Raw genomic sequence first — 20,836 nt, 5'->3', positions numbered from 1 at the left:
ATTATATGGAGAAATGTTTTCATCAAAAACCTTCATTTCTTTTCGACTGAAGAAAGAAAGACATGGACATCTTGGATGACATGGGGCAGAGCCATATTTCTCTCTATGGCTCTGACATGGGGGTGAGTAAATTATCAGCAAAAGTTTTTTTTAAAGTGAACTAATCCTTTAAGATCAGACTGACCCCAAACTTTTAAAGAGTGATTGCATAAGGAAATATAATTTTTTTATATGGAAAACTATATATAATTTTTTTTATTTACTTCTCAATTATACATTTATGCTGTGTTTTTGTGGAATTTTTTAAAGTTTTTTACCTATTTACGGAATTAAAGTGCAATGACCACATGTATCCAGAGAGGGCCATAGAGACTCATTCATTTTCACTTCATTTTTCTTGATGCTTCAACTTCTCATAACTTTATGATATATATTTTGTGAATGTTTATTTAAACATTTTTAAATAAATAAAAAATCTGTTGTTTTGTCAGACTTCGAATTTGTTGTTGTTTTCTGATATATTTTGAATTATCTGCTTTTGCAGAATTATCAGTGTGTTATTATTATTATGCAGTGTGTGTGTATGAGATAGAAAGTTCGTTCCACTTTGGGGTTATGCTCTAGGACCACTTAGATTTATGCCAGTTTTGTTTATTTTATTGGCAAATTTCTGTAAAAATGCTCTCTGTTGCAGTCACATACATGTGTGTGTGTGTGTGTCTGTGTGTGTGTATAAGATAGAAAGTTCGTTCTACTTTTTATTTATGCTCTAGGACCAGACCTTGGTTTATTTGTAGAAATTTTCAGATTTATAATGGATTTACTGTTATTTTTTTGACAATCAAAATAAAAAAGTAATTTTTTTCATTTTCCCATTCATTTTCAATGTGGGGTAATTTTGACCCCAAACACCTTAAAAGATTTAAAAAAATGTTACACACCTTTAGAACAACCAAATCAAGCCCAGTTTTTTGTGCATGTTTTGATAGATTATTTAGGAAAAGTCACAGAGTTTCATGCCCCTGAGATGAAGGTAACACTTTTAAAAAATGAAGAAAAAGTCCAGTGGGGTCAGCCTGACCCCAAACAGTGATTAAGGGTTAATATTCAACAATATTATTGATCTCCCTTAAGGTGGACAATGACACAATTTTCTTCAAGAAACAACTTTGTTGTATTATTTTCATGTTTTCACTGTGAAGCTGCTTTGATACAATCTGTATTGTAAAAAGCGCTAAATAAAGGTGACTTGACTTTGAACTTTGCAAATGGTCTTTATGCTCAAACAGCAACAATACCAATACACTAACTAAAATTTGAAAAGTTAAATCAACTAACCACCCCTTTATTATGTTAACTCTTTGTGATGATCTTCCAACTGATATTCTACTAAGTAATTTTGCAACTACTTGTTAATTTATTCTAACCCTACCAGTACTCCGAGGGTTAGAATGTAGGTGCAATGCTTAGTCAACAGAATATTCCTCTAGATACCAACCCTAGGTTTACATAATTTATTCATGAACCCAAGTAAATCAAACATATTTAACTGTAAACTATTTGGATGTATTGTATGTTAAAAATCAGATATGTGAAGGGTGATCACCGACTTACCAGGATGCAAAGCAGTTTGTAATTGTCACTTAATCCTAATAGTGTGGGTCTATGCAAACTCAGCCACATGTGATCTAAACTTCAAAGATATTTTCCTATTGCAAACTGTCACAATCTTACTATTGTTTAATTATTCTTTTGTAGGCCAGACAAATTACCTGATAAAAGCTACATTAGTCAAACACTTCTGTAGTCACCAACCTCAAAAGAATTGTTGAAACCATGAATTTCACAACTCCAAAAAAAGTAAAAGACAAGTCAATCCAGCCAAAAATGTTTATTCACCAAATTCACTTAAACCAGTGTACATTCAAAAAGCATCGGCTTGATGGCTAATTTAAGAGCCATGCATGTTATACAGTGAAATGTAGCCTCTAAATGTGTCAATCTTTCAAAGTTAAAAAAATTGCCCAAGAGCTGCATGACAACATTAGCTTGATGATTTAAGCCTAGAGTATAGCTGGAGGTTCTGCAGATGATCTGAGGGCTGCATTTAGCTGCTCATGGTGTGCTTGTCAAACAGGTACTCCGCCATCCTGTTGTTGCCAGCATCCATCTTGGAAAGGTTGGTGATGTGGTCACCAATCTTCTTGATGGACTCCACCTGCTCATTCAGGTAGTGAGTCTCCAGGAAGTCACACAGCTGTTGGACAAGACATCAGAAAATATTTTAAGACATTTAAATCAATTAGGATGGAATAAAAGCATTAAGGAGCAAAGAACATGGACTTACATGAGGGTCGGTCTTCTCAGACGCGACCTTATGAAGATCCAGCAGAGCCTGGTTGACGTTCTTCTCCAGCTGAAGAGCGCACTGCATTGCGGTCAGCCCATTGTCCCACTCATCGCGCTCAGGTTTCTGAAGAGAAAGACAAAATACATCAGTGAGCACGTGATGCCCACTACCCCTTCAATTCAACAGGCCCTACAAATATGCATAAACCTAAAGTCAGTTTTGTCTACCAAATTGTTCAACGTCGATATTTCACATTTTAAATGTTACCTTTACGTCCTGAAGGACAATGCGTCCGCCCCTATTGTTCTGGAACTCCATGAATTTCTCGGCATGCTCGCGCTCCTCCTCACTGTTCTCCTTGAAGAACTTGGCAAAACCAGCAAGAGCCACATCATCCCGTTTGAAGTAGTGAGCCTATTGAAAACAAAAACCCATGGGTAAAGATTATAAACGAGCGACGCGGTCGCTCATTGCGGTTTCGTGGCATCGTAAAAAGTGACGTAACGTTAAATGACAAAAAGTAAACAATTCCAAGCTGCAAGGCTGTTTGCATACATGTCACAACCAAGAGGAAATAACGACAAAAGACATGATTTAGAAAATTGATTTTTTTTTAAAGCCTGATACTTACCATTGAGGTGTACGTGTAGGAAGCGTAAAGCTCCAAATTGATCATCTTGTTGATCAAAGCCTCGCAGTCGCGCTCGTAGTTCTGGCGAATCTGGGAATCCATTTCGGCGGATTTTTCGTCGTTTTTTTATCAAAACGTTGGTAAAAAATAATAAATATGAACGGAGAGTTTTTCGAATCGAGATCGAAGTTCCGTCCAATCACTGTTGAAGCAAGAACCTCTTAGTATCTTTCTGAAGCTGTGAGTGAAATGAAGGTGCGCGCATTTGTCTTATATACGATCACAACATGATGCGTCACTGGAACCAGCCAATCAAAGAACGAGCTGAATGAGGAAGTGGTAAAACAGTCAGCTGAGAGTCAGCAGACATTGGAGATACGACAATTTAACGTTTTTCCACTCTTTTTTATAATTAATGGCAAACCTGATTCTACCAGAAAACTATTCTTCATTCTATGTAAACGTAGAGAATATCAAACCTTTAAATTCGATGTAATTTTGTATTTAACCAAGCATTTACCATATTTACATCAGGGGTGTAAAGAATAAAATATTGAACTGTAAACCTGATTCTAAGATTTGCGTTTAAAGTAAGCAATGATAGAAATTATGGAAACAAATTGAAATGTTTAGTATACTTATGCATGTTGTTGATCAAGCAGACACCTGTGTCACATTGTAGCCTACAACAAACATTTAAGTTTGAATCTTATTTTTTTTACAGAAAGCACATAGTGAAATATTATAGTTTAAATAAGGCTTAAAATAAGTAATTTTCATCATAATAATGCTAATCATGTTACTGCGTATGGCACTCCATAGGAACGGAAGCCCTGGCGTGAAATGTCATGGGAGTCTTCCAATAACAGCCACATATGGAGCCGTTTGTTTACTTCGGGTACAAAGGTAATCCATCAGGTCACAGTGACTAAGCATTTTGTACTATAAACGGGAGAGGATGTAGTTTGTGTCAGCAATACAAAAAAAATACACTCACAACAAGACGTGGCATTTTGCTTTCTCATTGTGACTCAGCACCTTTTCTCCATTACATTCCTATTATGCATTACACGTGACTACGCCTGAAACTTTAATGAACTCGTCAGTGTGGCCGAGTCTTCATTTCAGCTTTGTCGTAAACAGCTTTCAGTGTCGGTATAGAATGCCAAACTATTCGTGTTTTAATCATTTTTTTTTTAAACGGCTTTTGAGCAGTTTGAGAAGTCTGTCAATGTCATTTCGTGAATGAGCTGCCCTAAATAAATTGCCAACCAGCCTAATACTCTATCTATGCTACATGTTAAGCCTTGTATTGCTATTTCTTTCAGTTTAGTAGCAGCAAAAAACACAAATTTTAGTCAAGTTTTCTGATCATTTAATCTTTTTAATAAGTTTTCATTTAAGCAACTATATCCATATAGTAGCAACCATATCGAGTCCCCTCCATAGACAGTATCCCCTCTTATATGACAACAGGGAATTGAAATTCACTGCAATATGAAGAGCACAATGTGTTTTACAAATAATTGTTAGTTCTGTACAATAATGGCACATTTTTATTATTATTTTTACACTGTAATCAAACCTGATTACTGCACTGAAATAAACAAGTTAGACAAGTTATAACTGAATGATAAGTGCTTTTATGCAGTAGGGATCCATATACTCTTCCAGACCACAGCCTTCCTCCAAAGCTCTTCTTGAAGAGAGGGATTTGAGCTGCTCCAGTTTCGGCCTGCCGCCTCCTCCTCTTCACAATGTAACCACAAACGTTTAAGGGGATTGATACAGGAGTACTGAAGAAACTGACAGCCCTAAAAAGAGAAGTTCCATATATCCAATAAGACCAGTGCTGACAGAACATTTTCCTTGTTCAAATTTTCAGCAGTCAAAATAGCATGTATGCTTATAAAGTTCTATATAACAGAATACTAATAATGGAATTCAATATCATGTCTATGCTAATGTCAAATACACAGTTTTTCCATTCTCTATATCTCAATGCCTCCTACTCCCATTTTAAGACGGAAAAAAAAGAAAAAAGAAATATCTTTACCCGTACCTCTTTACTTCCCCAATACCAAATGCTTTGAATCACACTGTGGTTGGCAAGTGCCTGGGTTAGTTGATCCCTGCTCCCTGTTATTATACTGACCAGACCGGCAGGGATATCAGAGGCCTGCAGGACCTTTGAGCAAACAAAAAGAAGTTGAAGACTTTACAAACATAAAGAATTGAAATGCTACCACTTAAAAAATACACATACAAAAATGTGAATACGGTTCCCTAATTTTTACCTAGAAAGCCCTGAACGGTCTAATTCCAAACTAAATCCATCACATTCTTTAAGGTCACAAAATGCTGGATCTTTGATAGTACCAAGGATATCAAAGTCTATTAAAGAAGGTGGAGCTTATTTGAATTTGGCTCCTAAACTCTGGAAATCCTTCCTGATAATGTTCAGGGCTCAGACGCATTCTCAGTCTCATCTATATTCAAATATATCTTTAGCTGAGCATTTACATTATGCTTTTCATAAGCATGTTCTACAATTATATCTGATGAAACAGCACCAAATACAGTAGTCCTGTATGTGTATCTGCCAAATACAAATAACCTTGCATCAAAGTTATACATGAATTTTGAACAATACCCGTTCTTGTCTTAGGACAACTTTGATTCACTTTAAATGTTGACTACTGTACATCCTTTGCCTAAAATGCTATGAACAGCGGCTACAGTTATTCTTCTCCCTTTGCTTCCCTGTTTTTGCCTCAGGATGCCTGTAGTTATCCTGGAGAAACTACAGATAGGATCCATAGTTTGCAATGTTTTCAGACAACACTGACAACTGCAAAGATTTTAGATGACAGCAACAGATGACATGCAAAACTTTAAAATATTATCCTATCATTTAAATATAATCCTTATATTGTAATTATTACGAGCACAAGATGCAATTGCTGCCTAACACATTTGTTGTGTTAACTAAACAGATTAAGTTAACGAACAACAAAACATGTACTATATTTCAGCTGTATATTACTGCCAATTGGACATTACTTATCTGGCTGATAACAAAATACTTCCTACATTTTAAATGGTAGATAAGCATTTTCTGTAAAGCTGCTTTAAAACAATAAGCATTGTGAAAAGTACTAAACAAATGAATTGAGTTGTTTTGTTTTATTTAAACAATTGTAGCAAACCTGTATAAATTCAAGAGCTGGAAGAGGGTATTTTTCACTTGGCACCATGACAACAGCATTTCCCATGGCAACAGCTGCCCCCAGCAGAGACACCAAAGAGAGCAGAGGTTTAGAGCTGGGGAGAATCACTCCCAGCACTCCTAAAGCCTCAGGAGTTGACAGGGCAGAGCCAGACTGGGGCAGGAACTTGAATAAGATGGACAAGTAGTTAGAAAGCAGGCACATTAAATCTGGGGTTAATCGAATAATCATTCCAACACCATGTGTTCTTACTGGAGTTCCACCCTGTTCTTTATCACAGCGTGCAGCCCAATCAGAGAGCCTGGAGATGCTTAGCTCCACCTCTTTCTCTGCCTCTTCAAATGAGATGCTGGTTTGAGTTTGTATTGATACAGCCAAGTCCCGCCTCCTCTTATCCAGACTATCAGCAAGTGAATAAATGGACTGAGAGCGTGTAGCAGGGCTCTTCTTCATCCACCTGCAATGGCAGCAGTTCATCACAGTAGTTAGGTCACTATTTTCAATCAAAAAAGGTTGGCTACCATAACTGGCCCATATGATTTATTTTAAAACAAACAGGAACTTTTCCATATGCTCTTACCCAGGCTGGACTTTAGTGGCGGCCTCTACTGCATTCCGGACATCCTTCCTGCCTCCATCTGGGCAGTGAGCCAGAACAGCACCCCCAGGGGCCAACACTGACCTGCTGCAGCCCGAGTCAGCTTTACGCAACTGACCACTCACTAACTGTGGGTAAAAGCGAGGGACACTGCACGCGAGAGAGAGAGAGAGAGAGAGAGAGAGAGAGAGAGAGAGAGAGAGAGAGAGAGAGAGAGAGAGAGAGAGAGAGAGAGAGAGAGAGAGAGAGAGAGAGAGAGAGAGAGAGAGAGAGAGAGAGAGAGAGAGAGAGAGAGAGAGAAATTGGTCATAGAAGAAAGCAATAGAATGTCTGAGTTTAGAATACATCAGTAATGGTCATTTAGCATGCCACCCCATAATCACATCACGCGGTTTTTGCTATTGATAAAGGCTGCACATTCAATTCCCATAGGTATGTTTTATTTTTAAAGTAAAATCAGTGGATACAAATTTGGAGGCTGGGTGCATTTTATTTTGTGATTGATTTCCTTGACCTGTATACTGTTATCATCATTCATTCTGCCAAAATGTTTGGCTTCTAGAAGGTGAAGAGCTTTTTATATATATATATATATATAAATATATATATAGCAGACCATTTATCCTATTTCTATGGTGCAGACAGGTAGTAAGTGAGAAAGTATAGTGAACTATAGAACAGGAAGCTGTACTAAGCTGTTGAGTTGACACAGAATTACCCTATAGAGATGAGGTGTTAGTGCTAAAATCTAAACTCAATTAAATTGAAATACTGATCATATTTAGATGTTTATACCAACTGGAACAGGTCTGTTTGTGTTGAAAGATTTATGACATTATCTACAAAACTTATATTGATTTCTCAGTCAGTTCACTGTTAAACTATGAGCCACAATACACCCACCTGGAAGGATCAAATCCTTCAGGTATCATGAACTTGGATGCCACAGAGCCAAATGCAGCATAGTTGATAGAGCTGGGACTGGAGCGGGGGAGGGAGGGTGAAAGCGATGGCCGAAGGAACTGATACAGCCCCTATAGAGGAACGGAAATCACAGAGTCAGACATTCTGAACTAGACACCAAACAAAACCATACAACCAATCAGAAAAATAGTATGAAAAACCAAAAGAACATAAACAAAGGCCTACACACCACATAAGCCCATTCTTAGCACATGAAATGTCACTTCTTGCAATTCTTATACCTCTCTGCCTCCATCGGTGCAGTTCCCGCTCTCCCTCCGTCCGCATATAGGCAGTGCGGGATCCATTACAGAATGACAGTTCACCCACACCGATCCCAAGCACAGACTATGGACAAAGAAAAAAAGAGGGTGAAATAAGATCAAGACAACAGACAGATGCACAAATACGTGACCAGACATGCACCTCTTTGCAGACTCCAAAGCCAGAGTCAAATCTTCAGTCCAGATGGAGGCAGCCTGACCATGAGGACTGTGATTTCCTACACACAACGACAGATAACAAAACGTACAACTTTTCACTACGTGTATAGACAATATTCTTCATATAAATCAGTTCTTTTTCATTTCAGCCTCACCAAGTGTAACTCCCTCAGCAGAGCTCCTGAAGGACATGAGAGGCAGCACAGGGCCTGGAGGAGGTGAAATCACAGATTCACAGGAGGGAGCCAGTCCACAAAGTACAGTAGGGGGGTAGAGACCTCCAGTAGAAGGAGGAGGACATGACTGGATCAGCTACAATATGTAAAAAAAAAAGAAAAGAAAAAAAAAGATAAAAGCATTTGTCCAGTAAATGCTGAAACAATATGTGCTCAAATGTTTGTATTGGTGACATATTTAATAAAAAATCCACACACTGTTGCCCCCTGCTGCTGTGCCTCCTGAACAACAACATCTATAAGGTTCCTGTCAGTCTCCGTGACAAGAGAAACACATTTCATCCCAGCCATTCTCAACTTCAGCCTGGCCACAACACTGTCCAACACTGATTCCTGCACACAGAGCACCCACTGGAACTGGAGAAGAGAAAGAGAGAAGCAGGCAAAAAGATCAATATTATATCTTTTCATGACTCTGCTGCACTGGTTTTCGATCTGTGAGCACCCCCAGTGGACAATGGGTTTACAGCTGGAGCACTGTCAACTGTTTTTTTGTTTTGTTTTTTAAATAACCACACTAATATGAATTAATAACAAGTAGTATATATTAAATATGTAGATATTAAATACATATATAAATACCATATAATATTTTCTTTGGAAACCGGTTATATATTTCTATATTGGAACAGTTATGATTTTTAAATGTTTTTGAAAGAAATCTCTTATGCCTTCCGCAGCTTATTTGATCAAAAATACAGTAAAAACAGTAATATTGAGAAATATAATTACAAATGAAAATAACTATTTGTTTTTTCTTACATCTCTCTTCTTCTTAAAGGCCAGCTCTATCACTCCATCCACAGCGCTGTCGAGGTCTGCCGAATCAAAGATGATGAAAGGGCACACAGAGCTTTGTGAGAGAGAGAAAGACATGGGGACTCCCCAGCCAGCCACTGCTTTAGCCACAGCTTCTCCAGTCTGTTTGCATCCACAATAGGTCAGGTAGTTCACTTGTGGATTTTGAGCCAGTTTGGCAGCCAGTGATACTTCACTGCCTGTCACCACATTTAACACTCCAGCAGGGATTCCAGCCTCCATAAACAGCTGAGCCAACAGAAGGGCAGGAAGAGCGGAAGTCTTGCCAGGAACTACAATAACAGAATTGCCTAGAAAATAAATATAGAAGGCAAATAAATAACAGTTTTGTTTGCACCCTCACCTCTCGTTTAGCTCTTTACATTTAGTAACAACAAACTCATCCTAATGAATTATGATTTTATTTAATCAGTAAAAGGTAAACCAATAACAAAGGTCTAAGAACACTAAAAAAAACAGTAACAATGTTCAAAACACTGTCAAAACTAAGGATAAAAACATTTATATTTACAATTAGTATTATTACCTTTAAATGTGAGACATGTCATTTCTGCTATTAGTGCAACTAAAAAGTCCAAATTGTAGTTTACAACTGGCTGAGTGAGCCAACTGGCTATCTGTTTTATGTCCCTTTATTCATTCTGGAAGAGTGAAACTTCAAGACAAGAAAGTGTCTGTTTAAAGAAAGACTCACCCATAGATAAGGCTGGTAAAACTTTCAGCATAAGAAAATATACAGAGCAGTCATCTGAAACTACCACGACACCTAGTGGAGTAAGTAAAACATGACATCAGACTCACAATCATGCTTCCTGCTTATTTTCTCACAAGTCAATTACACAGGCCTTGTCCACACTAAGGGTATGTTTACATGGTAATGATGTTCTAAGAATGGAGAAGTTTTTCCCTTGCAGTTTTCGACAATATGTTGTCCCATTCACACAGATCTGTGAAAACAACTAAAAACACTTTACTATGCTGCCAGGCCAGTAGTTGGCAATGTCACTTAAAGAAACACTACGCGCCTATAGACTGAACACGTAATTTTTATCAACAAAAACTGAGCTTTTTGAAAACGCTCGCCCAAATGGGTAAATTTGAAAACGCCGTTTTTACATTGTAGTGTGGACTGTGAAAACTGATGCTTTCGAAGACAATGACGCACGCCAGTGATGCGCGGGTCAATAAACAACCCGCACCCGACCGACGTTTTCAACTAACCCACCCGCTTCCTGGCCCGCGTTTTTTAAAAGTAGCTAGTAAATGCTCATCGTAGCGTCATTGGGCCATAGACGTAGGAACTAGAGGTGCGGGTACAGCATTTTTCTGAATGCTGTATGATATCGCCTAGTGTTATGTAATAAAGGCTTGATTTATTCATTTATTTCGTTTAATTTTCTTAACTAAGATGCTGCATGTGTTTATCCAGTCTAATCGAAGTGTGCGTCTCTCCCCCGACATTCCCAACAAAAATCCTGCCCCCTCTCAGAAAATACATAAAACTGACATTACTGAGCTATATGCGTTTAAAAGTAGCCTATTAAAATGACACAATGGCATTGCTCAGTTCAACGTGTTGGGAAATTGGGCATTTTATCCCGCGTCAGCTTTTATTCAAAAGTTAATAACGCGCTCAACATTCAAAAGGTAAATAAGGATTTCCCACTTGCATCTCTACCTGCAGACTGAGCTCGTGCGTCATCTTCGTGCCAGTTATTCAGCCAATAAAGCGTAGGCCTATTTATTTCATAGAAAATTGTGTCTAGTACTATATAAATTACAAAGGTTTAATTGGCATCTTTATTTCAAACAACCCGACCGACCGCGACCCGAATATCATTAAAAATATTTTTGGATGACTCGTAACCGCGGGTGATTGCAGGCACTCGTCGCTCATTTTGGATCAACCCGCGCATCACTGACGCACGCATGTTGTACCGATAGATGACTATGCCTATATCGGCATTGTTGTGCCTGCTATAAACTTTAAGTGTGTTGCTAAAGAGAAATGTTCCTTTGTACAGTCTTCATATTGCATTCCTGCAAAGATGACTGAAAATATACTCACAATTGCTTTCCTGCAGAAAAACATGATGACAGTTGCGTTTTAGACATATTTTGAGTGCAACCTGGTGGTGGGATATTTTGCTGATAAAATTATCGTGCCAGAAGGGTAGAGTGAGAACTTTATTATGTTTGCTCTCTCGTTATCATCTTGTGAACTTTTAGTATGTTTTACGCATGCGCAGTAAGGCGGTTTAAGCATTTTTCAGATGTGGATGAGCAACCTTAGGAAAACGCTTGAAAACACCAGTGTGGACAGGGAGCCTTTTGAAATTAAAATGTAGACTTAGCCACATTTTCTCCCTTTTTTATATGAGTTCTGCCTCTCAGACTCATATAAACGAATAGACATGCACATACCATGCGGGGTCCACTCAGGCATGAGTGTGTCTCGTAGTTGAGCCCAGCTGGCGTAGTATTGGGCCAGTCTAATGAGCACCGTAGGAGAGGTAGAAGACTGAGAGAGCTCACACAGCTCAGATACACACTGACTGTGTCTTTGCAGAACACTCGCCAACCTGGGGAACAAACATATATTAATAGACAATTACTGTGATAGGTTAATTATTTATGACATCATTTTGAGTAAAGATCTAGTACTTGAGTAAGACTTTGGCTCTTTGGTAACAGCTCAGTTCCCTCCAGGTTGTGAAGCCTCGAGCTGCAGAGGAGACAGCAGACACAACATCCTCATCTTTAGCACAAACGGTGCTGCAGACCACCGCCGCTGTAAAGAGAGAGGAAGAGGGCAGGAGAAGTTATCTTATCATAGCATGGAAGATTAGATAACAGATAAGAACTTCAGGAAAATAATAAAAGATCCAATATTGTTCACATTTGGAATCAGTCACATCCAGGGTCTGCCTGTCTGCAGGGCTGGAAAATGTCCCATCAACGAAGAAACCAAGAGTGCGAGAGTGCTTCTCCAGCCAGGACTGAGGGAGAGAAAGACATGCAGGAAAATGGACACTTTCCTGAGAGAATGCACATTTCAGTGGAATGCACATCTCTCACAGATGAGAAGAAATTATGACACTATACTTGAGAATTAGGTTCAACTTATGTTGAAAATTCAAATTTCTTTGGTAATGTATGCTTCAAAATACAACCATGTTTGATTGAAGTAAACATACTGTAGGTTGGTGTGTTCTAGCCCTTTGAGAGAACCAATAGATTGGCTTTGTGAAAAAGGGTGAAGGTTTCAGTAGATCATTCACAGAACTATAATGGCTCTCACAAAATACATGAAGTCAACCGTTTTGAACTTTGCTCACAATACTTCAAGGGGTAGTTTCACCACAATTTTTTTTTACTTACTTATACTAATGTTGATCCAACCTGTATTACTTTCATTTGGATTTTTATAAGATGAGACATATAAACACCGACAGCCTTGAATGGCAAATAGATGCAATGGAAGTGAATGGTGACTGAAGCTGTTTGTTTGTAGCGAACTTCTAAATAACACCCCTTTGTGATTTACATAAGACTCATGTGCATTTGTATGTTGCGGATTAATAAATGACTGAATTTATTTTTAGGTGAACTATTCCTTGAGACATGCATCAAGAAGTACAATCCGCACAATGTTGGGCTTATTTAATGCAATTTTACAGCAAGAGGACAATCTGCATCTTGCCACATGCTTTTCTCGTGAGCGGTCATCCTGTACTGTCACATGTAAATCATTTTCACATTGGGTGATAAAGTGGCAGCATGCTGTGATGCTTAAAATAATACAATTTGTCCAAGATACATTTAAGATAGATTTCCCCCGAGGAGCTCGCGCTTACCTGTGCTGTTGCAGTGTTCGTGCTGGATGATCCATACTCCATAGTCCGAAAGATTTCGTGCACAGTCTTTGTAGAAATGCCTGCCATAACAAATTAAAACTAAAAAAATAACAATTGTTACGGACTAATGAAAAATATACCACTTTAAAATAAAATAACAATACTGAGTGTGCAGTGATTATATCACTTAATACCCGCAATCAGATGTAGAAAGTTGTACTAATGACAACACGATGGAACCAGACTGTAAAAAAGACGGAACAGACGAGATCTCGATCGCAAAAAACACGTAAAGAAGTCTCACTATTTCAAACAGATTTCAAAAGAACGTTCAACGTGATATCTCACGTCACGTGCACGCTTGGTATTTCTTCCTGGGTTGTAGCTATTGTGTTGCCAGATATCGCACAACAGAATTGCGAAATGGTCTGCAATAACAGCGCCACAAAAAGTGAAAATGAGTGAAACAATTTTTTTTTTCCGATTTGGGGAATGTCAGATGGGCAACATAGAAAATATAAAACTCATAGATTAGTAAGACTAGCTACATTGAAAGTTGTTGTAAAATATTGTGTTCAATAACAGTTTTATTACAATAGCCTATTTTGAAACAATACAACACATTTTAAAAAATACAAAGAATATTTTAATTCATGGGGAAAAAACGCATCCCTTATGAGTATAGGCCTAACTTTATGAACGAACAATCCCAGGTAGAGACGCTGATAGGACTTGCCGTGGACATGGCAACACTAGTGTAGTCTACGTCAAACTCACCCCTCCTAATCTTACTATTGGACTGCAGCAGAGGAACTCGTTCACAAAAAAATACGAACTCTACATGGCTTATTGTAGACAACATATAAAACTCAAGAAAGATAGATAGATTTTTTTTTTTTACTTGGAAGGCGTCCATAGTTGCCATCAATGTATCAGCGTCCCGACGAATGTGACCTCCAGAGGGCGTGTAGTGTTCGTCAGAACTAAGCTGCGAACAAGAAGCAGGATTCAGCCTCGTGAAAAAGTTGCGAGTAGCCCACTGTCCTGAAATACAGTGGGATTCCCACAGAGATAGGCTATCCAGTTGAAAACATTACCTGAGAAACTAAACAACAACAATAATATATTACTATGGCTTGCGAAGTCTCGCAGGGTAAGTGACCGTGTGTTTGTGCTCTTCAAGCGATGTTAGATATCTGTTACTAATGTTTCTCTTCGATCTACAGATGATCAGATTGGAGAAGCACTCTTAATCGGGTATGTGTTACTTCGTAAACTTGTGATTTGTTGTTTGTCGCATAAACTTAACGTTTCCATTAATGATTACTTTCCTATACCTAGGCCTATTTTAAAAATGCCAAATCTCTGTGTGGATATAAATTAATTTGAAAGGATAGAAGCAGCATTTTAATTATTTAAAATGTAAAAAAAACATAAAAACACTCAAGTAACAGTTGATGCACAAATTGTTAAACTTACACACACACACACACACACACACACACACACACACACACACACACACACACACACACACACACACACACACACACACACACACACACACAGTGTGTCCTGTGTTACATATAAATTATGATAAAAAAAAACAATCTATGACAAAATAATTTATTATCACCAGTGGACACAGTCACAGTTATATCATGACAACTAATCACATAACTTATATAAGTATACATCATATCCACATAAATGACAATTTCACCATTTTGACGCAATTTCAATGGTTGACCTTGTCCGGCCAACCTTGTGTTTTTTTCTTCATCAGGTAAATGACAAATCTGGAAATATATTTGAATTGAAATCATAAAAATATTGCAAACTGTAATTGATAGTTGATGATCAAGTTGACAACAAGTTAATTTTTGACAACAGGTTATTGTAGATAAAACATTAAACAAAATGAGAGAACTCACAATAATGTGCTCAAAATGTCCAACACAGAAGAAAATAACATCTTGGTGCTGATCGTATGGTGCGGTTGTTCAGTTAATAACATAGTTGAGAACTCTTGTGGACAAAATTACATATTTTCTTGAGTAAAAAAAGTAAAAAGTATTTAGATTTTATAGATCATAGAATATAGATAATTTTGACTGGAACATTTTGAATTCATTATTTTGAACATGAGACCTAATCATTAAAAAAAAAATGGACACTATAAAAACTGTAATTTATACGGTAGCTGAGAGAGCTAAATGCACTGCAAATTAAAGGAGAACTCCGGCGCAAAATGAACCTTTGGTCTAATTACAAATTGTTACCTAGTCAACCGTTATCTGAGATTTGTTTTCATGATTATCGAATGTAAATAGTTTTATCTCTAAAAACAGTTCAGCCTATAACACTAGTATAACGCTAGTATATGGGGCATAGAGTAATGACAAATAAAAATCGCTTGTTAATACCACTAACAAGGCTCAAAATAGCCCCACACTAACACGGCAGCATAATGAGGGTCCCTACCTTCAAACCGAAGCATTGAGAACTTTGTCAGTGTCCAGACAGTTTAATAAGAAAATATTTTATCCATACAGTCAACTTCGCGTATACAGGCAGAAGCCATCTTTGAAAAACAGTCTCTACCAGTCTATCTGACCAGTTGACCAGTCAATGTGTAATTAGACCAAAGGTTTATTTTGCGCCGGAGTTCTCCTTTAAGAAAACATCGTTTTCAGTTTGACTGGACATGTGCTGCAAATACTCAATACAAAGCAACCAAATACCAAATTAATTTTAACATCCTGATTGTATGTGGGTTTTATTTCCTATTCATGTATAAAATGTCTTTCAGGGTGGTAAGACATGAGGTGATGAATGTGGCAGCCGAAGGAAATGCGGCCCCACCAGACCTTCCCGAAGCTCGACCAATAAGCAACAGCCAGGACCAGAAGCTTGTTCAACAGTTGGCGGAGACCATTAAAGTGATCGGGGATAGACTCAATCAAGATCAAGCATTTAATGAGTCAGTCTGAGAAACTTTTTCTGTCTTTACTGAACATCATTGGTGTTATCTACACAGGTTGTTAAAACCCTTGGTTTCTCTTTCTGTTCTTCTAAACTCACAGCATGATCGATGGCTTAGTAAAAGTAGCTGATAAAAGAAGTTTCTGGAACCTTGTGGAAAAGGTTTTCACAGATGGCCAGATCAACTGGGGGAGAATTATAGTGCTGTTCTATTCAGTTGGAAAGCTCTCTGCAAAGGTATTGGATTAGTTTAATATATCTGTTGTTTGTAGACAGATGTGCATCTTTATGTTTATATTTGTACAGTTAATTTGTAACTTCTCTGCTCTCAATAGATGGTCCTCGCACGCTTGCCCAGAGTTGTTTCAGGTATCCTGACCTTAAGTCTGGATTACTTTAGGAGGAATCTGTTGGAATGGATTCGCAAAATGGGAGGATGGGTAAGAAATATTTTTACATTATTTTTTTCAAATACTGGAATATAAAGAAGCATTTGACTTTTGTTTTAATTTTCTTCTTTCGAAGATGTGTTGAACAGTTTAGGTCACAATATCACATCTATAACTTATTTGTTTGTACGCCATAATACAGATGTACAGTATCCCTGCACTGGCCTGTTTCTCCTTTGAACAATTTTCTGGTTCTTCACTGAGAAAATATTTTCCCCATTTTGGAGCTGCGTTTTCCTTCACCTGTGGCCTACTGTTAGGTGGCTTCATCTTCTCGAGACTTCAAAAAAGCTAAGAGAGAGAGAGAGTGGAGATATAATACAGCAACAGAAGTATTATGTAAACCTGAGAGAAACCATGAGGAAATCACATAAACTGATCTGCAGCATGATTTTGTAATCTGCCTCTTTTTATATGTCTTTATTTTATGTATTTATACTATTTTGTAAGATCAGAAGAGATTGTACAGCGATAAGAACTAAGCCTAAGCTTTTTATTAATAATTTTTATATGACATAGAGTAGTGGTCTTCTATTATGTGTTTTGTCCACTCCCTTGTAAAATGTAAGTATTGTGCATTGAATGTGACTAAAGTTCCCAATTTTGGAATATGTATTTTCTTTTTTTTTTTAAGATAAATATATTAAGGTAAATGCAGCTTTTATGCCCCATTGACTTTTGATTCTGCACACACACACACACACACACACACACACACACACACACACACACACACACACACACACACACACACACACACACACACACACACACACACACACACACAGTACACACAACCAAGTCGAGTCCTGTTAAGGGTCAAGTTGAAGTCAAGTTACAATACCAAACAGAAAAAAAGTTTATATTGGCCTCAACCTTATTTTTTTTCCTCAGAAATTATTACCTTTTTTTTTATATAAATGTATCGTAATATTATTCATATAATTTATTATAGCATGCATTTATGATTATCAAAATGTGGAATTATTATAACAATTATACGAAAAATGTTGAAGATAAAACATTTGAAGGTAAATTCACAAGTGTGATACATTAATTATATTGGTTTTATAGTAGGCTAAATGTCATGTTTAACTTTGCTTATATATTTTTATGCAATACACCGCCAGATTAGTGTTTATATCCAAAAATAAACGATGCTGGGAGATGTTTTTGTATTTAGCGCGCTCGCCGCGATGTATGTTTTTCTGGGCTCGTGCAGCGTCACGCAATCGCGCAGAATCTGATGACTGGCGTCAATGGTTCCGTTCCTTTCATTATGTTCATCAATTGATGTTGCGATGATTTATATACAATTTTATATGAATTTATTCTCGAGTCATACAGTTCAAGTCAAGTCTCGAGTCATTGGGTCTCAAGTCAAAGACTCAAAGTCAAGTCATTTTCTTAATTTAGAATCTGTCTAGAGTCAAATGTGACTCGAGTCATCTCTGATGCTCAAATAAAAAGTGCCCAGGTCATAACACACACATTTCTTCTGAGCTATGTGTCTTGTGAATGAATTACTTTGAAGGATGGCTGCTGCTAAGTATGGATTCGATTTGTTCGACAGATGGAAGGAAATGCCGCAAACAGAACTTGTTTCGCTTTTATTTTCACTTGTAGCCTGGTGAAGATGCGGACGACATCAAGCCGCTACTAGAAGTTCTTCTCATGTTTAGTAGCCTACAATAATTGTTGACGTAAAAGATACACCGGTAGATACACTTTCATTTTGTTTTGTGAAGTGACCATCAAAACCTATCGTAGGACCAAAGAGGAAGACAGGAAAAAGAAAGCGCTCATGGCATCAGGTAGGCGCCTATTCAGCCAAGTTTAAACCGGCCTTTGCCATTTTCTGTGCGCTATCATGAAATCCAGTAAAGTGACAATACTTTTGTATCTCTTAGATGACCAGTTTACAAACAATCTTTTACTTCGGTAAGTTCCACATACATATTTGTTTGTAGTCTATATCGAAATATTTGTCTGATGTTGAGCAGATAACTTTGTAAATATATAGGCCTAGCCTATAGCCTACCTGATTAATACTTAATATGCATTAAGCCTATTTAAAAAAGTATAATTTTTTTCACAATCACTTCAAAACCTACACATAATAATGTAATCTAGATTCATATTTTCAATGTTATTTGTTGTTATTTATTAGCCCACTGAATAAAGTAGGTTGCTATTGGTTTCATTTCTTTATCCACCTTAATTCTCACGTAGGCCTAAGAGTGAAAATTAAATGTTTCTGGCTTCCGGTGTCATCCGCCTCCAGTTATTTTTAGCTGTGAAAAAAAAAGGCAAACTGGTGTAGCCTAAACTATTATTTTAATTTGGGATTGCCGTAATGAAACACCCTGGTTTGTAGCGCAAATCGTTTACAACACTTTATTCTTCTTGTTATTTCCCTAGCGGCTGAAAATAGCTTCCGCGTAGAAAAATAAGGTGGATATCAAAACAACGATGCTTTCATAATATGTTTTCAGATCAGTAAGGGACCAGGTACAGAGGGCGGGAATATGTGCACCGTCTCTTCCTGAACCGCAGCCAATGAGTGATGAGAAGGAGGCGTTCCTGGATCAGATATCTGAAGTCATCAGAGCCATCGGTGATTCTGTCGATCGGGATCCAAAATATAAGAAGTTAGTATCGAAAGGTCTTTTTGATATGCGAGTGGATTACTGTATGTAGCCTATTATGGAAGTCTGTTTAAACAAAAGTAGCTTATAATTAATGTGAGATAGTTTAAGAAATAAAGTTGTGAGAAATGAGTCATTATAAGAACTGTCAATTTTGAAATATGAGTCGAAAAGTTCAAAAGAAAGTAGCAATTACTAGAAAAAAAATGTGACACAATAAAGTTCTTATTATGGAAGCGGGATATGGGTTTTAAGAATAATGAATTGTTATTCAAGTATAGCCTGTGTTTAATTTTAGAATGCTTGATGAGTTTGCACGAGTGATGGACAGACAGAGTTTTCAGAGGCTTTTAGACAAAGTGTTTGTTGATGGCATCACCTGGGGGAAAATTGTTACTCTGATCTGTGTTGTTGGAAAAACTATCGCAAAGGTAGGCATATGCAGTGCTGTCTTTACCATATCATCATTTGTGTGTTTCTGTCCCCTAAGTGTTAAAGCTTTGTGACCAGATGCGTGGTTGCACTTTGATTCATTTGTGCTTGTTTTTTGTTTTGCATATAGATTCTTGCTTATGTCTCAGGAATTGTGTCTTGGACACTGGATTACTTCAGGGATAACTTGCTGTACTGGATCGGCAATAAAGGAGGATGGGTACGATTTGATTAACATGACAACACTTGTATTAACACAGCATTGATGAGACACATCTGTTATGGTCATTGATGAACTCTTTTAAATACCTTCAGATCAATAGTATCTCTTCCTTGGCTTGTTACTCCTTTGAGCGAGATTTTGGTTCCTCATCCAGCCTGACCTCCCTCTCCTCTGGAGTCCTCTTCATCAGCGGAGTACTGCTGGGTGGCCTCATCGTCTGGAGACTAAACAGAGGTGCCTGAGGAGGGTCAGTGGAGGAGTGATGAAGTAAAGGACTTACAAATGCAACTGAATTACACAAACATGGTTTGTACTGTAATGCACAAAAGTGTGTAAAATATTATAAAATATAGTGTATGAAAAGACAGGAATTACAGATGTGATATTTTTTGTGCATCTCTCAGTCTGTGTCTGTGAGGAGGGATAAAAGAAAGATGAAGGATGATGGCCTTTTTCTTACATTTAAGCACATCCAAAATGGGACAAACAGCAATCACCAGCAATACTTGAAATATCATGTGTGTTGTGCCAAGAGAATTGTTCACTGTAATTTTGATTTAGCTGTTATGAACCTCTACCTCATTTTCACTAGTGCAACCGTTTTAACTCCATGCAGTTTTGTTAAAACAAACTCTTTTAATAAAACATCAAATTATGATTTCATCTGGGGCTAATTAAAATGGATTGGTTGTGGATCAGTGTGTAAAGACAATGCTTTATAAATGAATCACCCTGTAAATACACAAAATAACTATGTACTATAAATATGGTGTACAGAAATTATATTATGTTTGAAATGTAATGTAAGAGAATTGTTATTAAAAAATCGATTTGCTTATGTGCATGTGAAGGAAATTTATTTATTCTAAAAATAATTCAAATAAATAAAATAAACAAAAACTGAAATGAAAATAGGTAAACACACTAATTATTCTGTAAATGTGTTCTTGGGTCCCAGTGTAACATGAAGAA

The 20,836-nt window shown here is 37.4% G+C and overlaps 4 protein-coding genes across 9 annotated transcripts; 2 read left to right on the top strand and 2 right to left on the bottom strand.

Annotated features, from left to right (window-relative positions):
- Positions 1-1,876: 1,876 nt before the first annotated feature.
- Positions 1,877-4,061, bottom strand: LOC307009462 (ferritin, middle subunit-like). Its single transcript, XM_079633244.1, has 4 exons — positions 2,982-4,061; positions 2,618-2,764; positions 2,348-2,473; positions 1,877-2,257 (listed from the first exon to the last, which is right to left on the bottom strand). The coding sequence occupies exons 1-4, from the start codon at positions 3,081-3,083 to the stop codon at positions 2,108-2,110; spliced, it is 525 nt and encodes a 174-aa protein (XP_079489370.1). The 5' UTR covers positions 3,084-4,061; the 3' UTR covers positions 1,877-2,107.
- A 118-nt stretch (positions 4,062-4,179) lies between these two features.
- On the bottom strand, positions 4,180-13,617 carry aldh16a1 (aldehyde dehydrogenase 16 family, member A1). Of its 2 annotated transcripts, XM_079631515.1 has the most exons (17): positions 13,322-13,617; positions 13,128-13,226; positions 12,170-12,269; positions 11,935-12,061; positions 11,695-11,852; positions 9,965-10,036; positions 9,214-9,560; positions 8,650-8,808; positions 8,371-8,527; positions 8,199-8,274; positions 8,015-8,120; positions 7,713-7,843; positions 6,792-6,959; positions 6,464-6,668; positions 6,191-6,376; positions 5,044-5,169; positions 4,180-4,795 (listed from the first exon to the last, which is right to left on the bottom strand). In XM_079631515.1, the coding sequence occupies exons 2-17, from the start codon at positions 13,212-13,214 to the stop codon at positions 4,625-4,627; spliced, it is 2,376 nt and encodes a 791-aa protein (XP_079487641.1). In that variant the 5' UTR covers positions 13,215-13,226; positions 13,322-13,617; the 3' UTR covers positions 4,180-4,624. The 2 variants fall into 2 exon arrangements, with proteins under 2 accessions (XP_079487641.1, XP_079487642.1); XM_079631516.1 differs by having other exon boundaries at positions 4,319-4,795; positions 13,128-13,508.
- Positions 13,618-13,845: 228 nt separating this feature from the next.
- On the top strand, positions 13,846-17,219 carry baxb (BCL2 associated X, apoptosis regulator b). 2 transcript variants are annotated; one of them, XM_079631536.1, is made up of 7 exons: positions 13,846-14,280; positions 14,354-14,384; positions 15,940-16,110; positions 16,214-16,349; positions 16,448-16,552; positions 16,704-16,868; positions 16,924-17,219. In XM_079631536.1, the coding sequence occupies exons 1-6, from the start codon at positions 14,259-14,261 to the stop codon at positions 16,854-16,856; spliced, it is 618 nt and encodes a 205-aa protein (XP_079487662.1). In that variant the 5' UTR covers positions 13,846-14,258; the 3' UTR covers positions 16,857-16,868; positions 16,924-17,219. The 2 variants fall into 2 exon arrangements, with proteins under 2 accessions (XP_079487662.1, XP_079487661.1); XM_079631535.1 differs by having other exon boundaries at positions 13,882-14,280; positions 16,704-17,219.
- Positions 17,220-18,014: 795 nt separating this feature from the next.
- LOC307008604 (apoptosis regulator BAX) lies at positions 18,015-20,742 on the top strand. Of its 4 annotated transcripts, XR_013799862.1 has the most exons (7): positions 18,170-18,375; positions 18,472-18,502; positions 19,057-19,212; positions 19,508-19,640; positions 19,772-19,861; positions 19,957-20,170; positions 20,269-20,701. XR_013799862.1 is itself a non-coding variant. In XM_079631561.1 (6 exons), the coding sequence occupies exons 1-6, from the start codon at positions 18,366-18,368 to the stop codon at positions 20,104-20,106; spliced, it is 570 nt and encodes a 189-aa protein (XP_079487687.1). In that variant the 5' UTR covers positions 18,015-18,365; the 3' UTR covers positions 20,107-20,742. The 4 variants fall into 4 exon arrangements, 2 of the variants coding, with proteins under 2 accessions (XP_079487687.1, XP_079487688.1); XM_079631561.1 differs by having other exon boundaries at positions 18,015-18,375; positions 19,957-20,742; XR_013799863.1 differs by lacking the exon at positions 18,472-18,502 and having other exon boundaries at positions 18,180-18,375.
- The last annotated feature ends 94 nt before the right edge of the window (positions 20,743-20,836 follow it).

The sequence above is a fragment of the Phoxinus phoxinus genome (genome assembly GCF_949152265.1).
Source record: "Phoxinus phoxinus genome assembly, chromosome: 1".
Classification (NCBI taxonomy): Eukaryota; Metazoa; Chordata; class Actinopteri; order Cypriniformes; family Leuciscidae; genus Phoxinus; species Phoxinus phoxinus.
The sequence above is the reverse complement of the archived record's forward strand: the minus strand, read 5'-3'. Positions and strand labels throughout refer to the sequence as shown.